The sequence below is a fragment of the Strix uralensis genome, chromosome 16, assembly GCF_047716275.1.
Source record: "Strix uralensis isolate ZFMK-TIS-50842 chromosome 16, bStrUra1, whole genome shotgun sequence".
Taxonomy (NCBI): domain Eukaryota; kingdom Metazoa; phylum Chordata; class Aves; order Strigiformes; family Strigidae; genus Strix; species Strix uralensis.
The window spans coordinates 14,365,726-14,371,725 of NC_133987.1; the positions used below are offsets into that span (position 1 = coordinate 14,365,726).

Consider the following 6,000-nt stretch of genomic DNA (forward strand, 5'->3'; position numbering starts at 1 on the left):
CAGTTACAAAAAACTCCTGTATAATCTCACTCCTGTAACCAGAGTTTGGTTCTCCGCAGTTTTGGCTGTTTTTAAACAGAGTGCACAGGACTGTCCTTTAAAGGAATTCTAGCTTTAGACACAAAACTCCGTGTTCACACAACAGCAAGCAGCCCTAAACATGGACAAGCACTTCTTTCCAATCAACAATATAAAAGTTCTTTGAATGGACTTTGTGCTGCATTAAGCTACAACTGATAAGGATACCAGGAGACTAAAATAGTGTTAAATATTTGTTAATGTTTAACTGCTAATAAATCGGTTGCCAGTTTCTATTTAGTATTAGCCTTCCTTATTTAGAAGGCAAATAGACTGCGGGAAATGGTAACTGGTTTACATTTCAAAAAGAAAGGATCATAGCTTACAATAGTTATCGTTGCTCCATAGCAAGTACCTTTTATCTCATTTAGACACACCATACTAGTAACATTCTAGCACTTCTCTGATTAACATCCTCCTTTACTGATGTGTCAGCTCCTATATTTAATTTTTAAAACATACGTACTGTTCATGATTGTAAACGTTTGAATCCCATGCAATTTTTCAGTGAAGTTGCAACAGCCAACAACATTCTAGCTACCATTCTATGCAACAATCATTAAGTATCGATACTGGTTTTAAGATTAATTACACTGTCATCTAGTGAAGGCAAAGCCCTGCTCAATTCACCGGTAATTATGACTGCAACACTGGATCAGATTTTTTTTTTTTTTCCATCAGACTAAGTACCTGAATAGCTGCATACAAAGTTTTGGCTTAATTTATACCTGCTACTAATCATTCCACTTATTAAACATTACATCTCATAATTCAGCTTACAAATGAAACTATGGGGAATCAGAAAAAGCAGTATCTTTGTTCAGAACAATGAAATGAAAAAATTATTGCAAATGACACTGAAACAGTGTTCTATAGATTTTAAGGGAGGAGTTTGATGCTTTTTTTTTTTTTAATCAGACCATTGTCTGATGTGTCACAGTGGTGTCACGTTGCAGTTCCTCTAGAAGGAGGAAACAACTGTATACACATCTTAATCACTGCAGTTAGTAAAGAAGAAATCACGTTACAGACTTTCAAGTTTAGTGTTCATCTAACCTTGTCAAAAAACTGAGAGCATTTGGAAAACATTTAAAAATTAGAATATGGACAGAAATGTAAGAAATTACTCCAGTAATTTACAAGAGAACATTGGAAGACATTTCAAGAGTCCACAAGGAAGTACAGCCACATTATTCCAAGTGAACATTTTCCTTAAATTCACCTCTAGTATTCAATGAGGTGTGGCATAAAAACAATCATACATTAAAAGTTTAAGACCTACCCATATTTGCTAATGGTGGGCTCAAACTCTTAGTGTTGGTTCAAAACCAGAGGAACTCATGAGGAATTGCTCCACACAAGAATTTTAGGTATCATTAACTTTAATAGAAATCTTTTCCCAGGTGCTACTTCTCAATTACACCCAAATGTAAATTTGTTAATAAAGCATCAGAGTACTTATTAATCAACAGGGATTTTTTTTGGTGGTTCCCCTCCCCAAACGCTTCAGCATCAGGAAAATAATTCTCAACATCACTGTACTAAAAATGCGTTGTCTTATAATCATCATATTACATCCTTCGCAACTATGAAGAACGTACTGCTATGCCAACATCATTATTTTTACTTGTCTACTTATAAAATCTCAAATTCCAAGTTATTCCAAAATATCGATGAAACTTTACAAGAGTCACTGTAAATTGTGTATTTACACTATAAACAACTTCTACAATTGCAACTTTGTATCAATAGTTTAACATAGATATTTTAAAAGCACCCTTACAAACAAAAGTATTGCACTGGCATCATAAAAATTCACAGTGAGTCTAACTTCCAGACCTTGGTAAAACAGTGCAAGAGCTTTTCATTGTGCAAGAGCTTTTTATCCAAACATTCCCAGGTTATTAAAATTTAAAAAAAAAAAAAAAAGTATATTACATGCTGCAGTGATTTCTTCATGAATTGGGTTTGTTTCTTTTTTAGTTCTCACTTCTTCAGAGATGTAATTTATGTTTTGAAATGGTGAAAAATACCCACAAAAAACTATCCAGTCCAACACTGAAATAGGTGCATTTGGCAGAGATATGGCTCTATGTGTCCGTTTTATACAGAGTCCACAATGGTTGCAACAATTATTCCATAATGAGAAAATCCTATTGCATTGAGTAGGGAATTCTCTTTCCATAATTTGCAGCATTTCCCCCACTTTTAAAGGCAGTAACTTCAATAGTCGTGTCTTCAACAGATCCTGAAGATAACACATTAAGAAAAGGTTACTCCAAAATAGTCTTAGAACAAATATTCATATAAAACTCTAAACTGTTATTTGAAGTCAGTCTTAAAAGTATTTTTCTTCATGTTTAACAGTCAATTGGGAACCAAATAAAAGACAAATCAAGTCAACAGCCCATCTCCAATGTCTCAATAACAGCATAAGAATACAGCATGCAAGTAACATCTCCTCAGGATATTATCTCAACTGCCACTTACTGCCCCAGGTCTTACTACAGCCAAATACATTATCTTTGCATCTCTTCTGTTTCTTCCTCTGGCTTTCTGAATCAGTAAATTTTTATCTGTCACATTTCCCCATGCCAAATAATCCCACACTTCAGTTACATAGCATGTGACAAATCACTAGTTCCTGCTTTGTGGAGAAGCCTTCCCTATGTACCTTTTCCATACCACTTCTGACTCTGCATCTCTCTTCAGGCTCAAGGATCCTAATCTACTTGTTATTACTTTAATAGAATTAATTCCATATCTTGAAAATTCTCACCCTTCTCACTCACTTCTACTATATAATTTTTAAGATAAGAAATCGTAACAGTGTGCAGTATTCCATTAATAATTTCAGAAAGTTATTAATGGCAAGAACCAGAAAATTATCTAAGTGACAAAAATGCATAAATAGTTTCTGTAAAGAAACTTCCTTAATAAGGCAACAGTTTATTTTCCAAACGCTTGAATTTTTTTTTTTTTTAATATACTAGTTGAAATCTGAAGTTAATGGCTCACGAAGCTCTTGTTTCTTGTTGTTTTGTTGGGGGTTTTTTTGGTGTTTTGTTTTGCTTGTTCCACACACCCCCCCCCCCAGTGGCAGTTTGGGGTTTTTTTGTGGTGGTGGTGGTGTTTTTGCCCCTCCTCTCTCCTGACAATATCTGCCCAAACATGTTTAACCCGTTTGGTTACGTTCATAAGTATCTCCAGATGTGGAGAGGGCTTTGTCTATCAGTAAGGGATGATGTGATTCAGACAGTTGTTTATAAGAAGATACAAAAGAAGATACTTCAAAAGGGAACCCTGAATTATCTTTGGAGGTGCAACCATTTGCTATCCTTTCTTTTACCTTGAAAGTTAAAAAATGTAGAGTTCATGTTACAATGTGTATGTAACAACTCATACACTTCCTCTGTCTTGGTTCCTTCTGAATTATAATTAGTAATGCAATTGTACCAAAGTTTGTTTACTGTAGCATTAGAAGTTGCTGTTTACTTGGGAGAGCTTGTAATAAAGCACTCTACAGTTAATAATAAACCATAAATTATTTCTAATTTAAATCAGTAACATCAGTAAGATCAGAAATATTTAAAAAGAATGGATAACTTTCACTACTAGAAGTTTATTACAGCAAAATATACATCTATGTATGCATGTTAAAAGTAGGATCATCTACAGAGATGTTGTATACTGAACTCAATACCTATAACTGCCATAATCGTTAGATGAAAAAGGTTAGGCATAGTCATTTAACAAATGTCATTTCTTCCCTATGGATGTGGACCTCGGTCAGTTCTAAACCCATTTCAGAAAAAGAAGTCTAAAAAGAGAATGACTCATTTTCAATAGCCTGTTTTCCAATTGCAGATATAGTTAATTATAAACTAAACAGCAGTAACAAATATTTAAAAGTTGTATTGCTGCTGTTCTTATTCCACCTCCTACAAGTTTTCTATTATGCAATAATTATCTATATTGTATCTCCTTACTGTTAGAACTTCCTCTCAAGAAAATTCTGTGGCTTTCACGAAAGAATGTTATTTCCACACAAACTTCTCTGTAAACCAACAGTAGCTTCAAGACTTAGTTTCAAGAAGCAGCAGAAAAAGCAGACCTTGTACACAGGGAATCAGAACTGCAAGATGTTCAGAATCCTTGAATAGTTCAGACACAAAGCAAACTTGTTTTTACAGTTCCTTCAGAAAAGGATTTTACATTGCAAAGTGAAAGCCCAACTTTTTTTTTTTTTTTTCATTTTCAAGGCATCGAGCATGCTTTTCTTCCTAAATAAACATGCCATATTAATGAACACACTAGGGATACTTTGAAAGGCTTGATGATCTTCAGTGATGTTTCAAAGTTGGACCCAGAAACCTTCTTTGCACACTGGATAGTAGCACATCTTTTCCAGATGACGAGGTTCAAGACAAGTTATTTAACTATTGATTGCATTTATGAGTTTCAAACTATTAGCTACACCTCTGCCCCTAAGTTAAATACAAGTCAGCGTTTCACCTTTTTTGTTGTTCTCCAAGAAAGAAGCATTTCATGTTGCTAAAGAGGGAGCTTCCCCTCACAAGAGCTCCCGTGCATAGTGGTTAATGGCTCGTTCATTATTACCCCACACTTCTGGCGGCCTTTAGAGTTCCTGTGAGGGCCAGTTCAGAAGGGCAGGGCTCCTCGCTGCAATCGGACAGCCCTTGCAGCGAGCTCTCCGCGTGCCAACCCCATCGCGCTCACGCGAGCTTTACTCCGCTGCCCTTTCCCGTTCCTAGACGTCTGCAGGAAGTATCGTCCCTGCTAATCGAATGTGGGCCATCTCTCTCACTCGGTTTCCATTATCACCTGAGTTGAGAAAGATTCCCCACAATTTTTTTAAAACAAACCTGCCAGCTATGAGCAAGTTAAGACCATAGCAAGTTCCTAACTGAATCTCGGGTAAGAGAGTTTCCTCAAGTTCTAGGCAAACTTCAGGCTCCCCCTCCCCCCCCAAGCTTCCCTCCCACTGACCCCTGTCTCTGGAGGCCCGTCCCGGCACGCTGGCACGGCACGGGGACACGCCCCGGACCGGCCTCCCCGCGGCCCCGGGACCGGCCTCCCCGGCTCCCACCTGCTGGAGTCGGCGGGGCGGCCCCGCGGGCCCCCGGCGCGCTGCAGCTCCAGGTCGGCGGCGGCAGCGCGGGAGCGCGGCGCGGGAGCGAAGGCGGAGGAGAGGCGGAGGCTGAGGCCGTGCACCAGCCCCCGCAGCAGGCTGTCCCCGCGACCCTTGGGCGGCGCCAGCCCCACGTCGTCGCGCAGCTCCTCCGGCGGCACCTCCAGGTTGCCGGCGTACCAGAACACCCACCAGATGAGGCTGAGGAAGATGCCGATGCCGCCCGCATAGATGAGCAGGTCGGAGAAGAACACGTCGGCGAAGACGCCGGCCAGCAGCACGGCCAGGCCCAGCGCGTCGAAGGCCAGTGCCAGCCAGAAGGCGGCCACGCAGCGGCCCAGCCCACCGGGGGCCGCCATGGCGGGAGAGCGGCGGCAGCAGCGGCGCCACCGCCGCCTCGGGCCGCCCGCACCTGAGGGGAGGGCGGGGCCGCACCTGAGGGGAGGGCGGGGCCGCCAAGGCCACGCCCCCGCGCCTGCACCTGCGCGCGGGCCGCTGAGGTGGAAGGCGGGAGAGCCGCCGCCCTTGGGGGGCCCCGCTGCCACCGGGACGGCGCGGGCGCTTCCCCTTCTTGTCTTAAGCCGCCCGAGGGGTGCCCGGCGCCTCGTTCGCCGGGGCCGGTTCCTACCGCTGGCCTTTCCCCGCCAGCGGAGCTGGACGCCCCCTGACAGGCCCCTTTCTCCTGCCCCTGGCTCGTCGAGGGGCTGACTGACGCAGCTGGGTCTTCTTCCAGGCCTTGCTCCACTCGGTAAGAGAACAGCGGCAGCGGG

General features: G+C 42.1%; 1 protein-coding gene across 1 annotated transcript; it reads right to left on the minus strand.

Moving 5' to 3' along the window:
• Positions 1-1,442: 1,442 nt before the first annotated feature.
• Positions 1,443-5,620, minus strand: LOC141950911 (transmembrane protein 238-like). Its single transcript, XM_074886406.1, has 2 exons — positions 5,189-5,620; positions 1,443-2,326 (listed from the first exon to the last, which is right to left on the minus strand). The coding sequence occupies exons 1-2, from the start codon at positions 5,587-5,589 to the stop codon at positions 2,317-2,319; spliced, it is 411 nt and encodes a 136-aa protein (XP_074742507.1). The 5' UTR covers positions 5,590-5,620; the 3' UTR covers positions 1,443-2,316.
• Between the last annotated feature and the right edge of the window lie 380 nt (positions 5,621-6,000).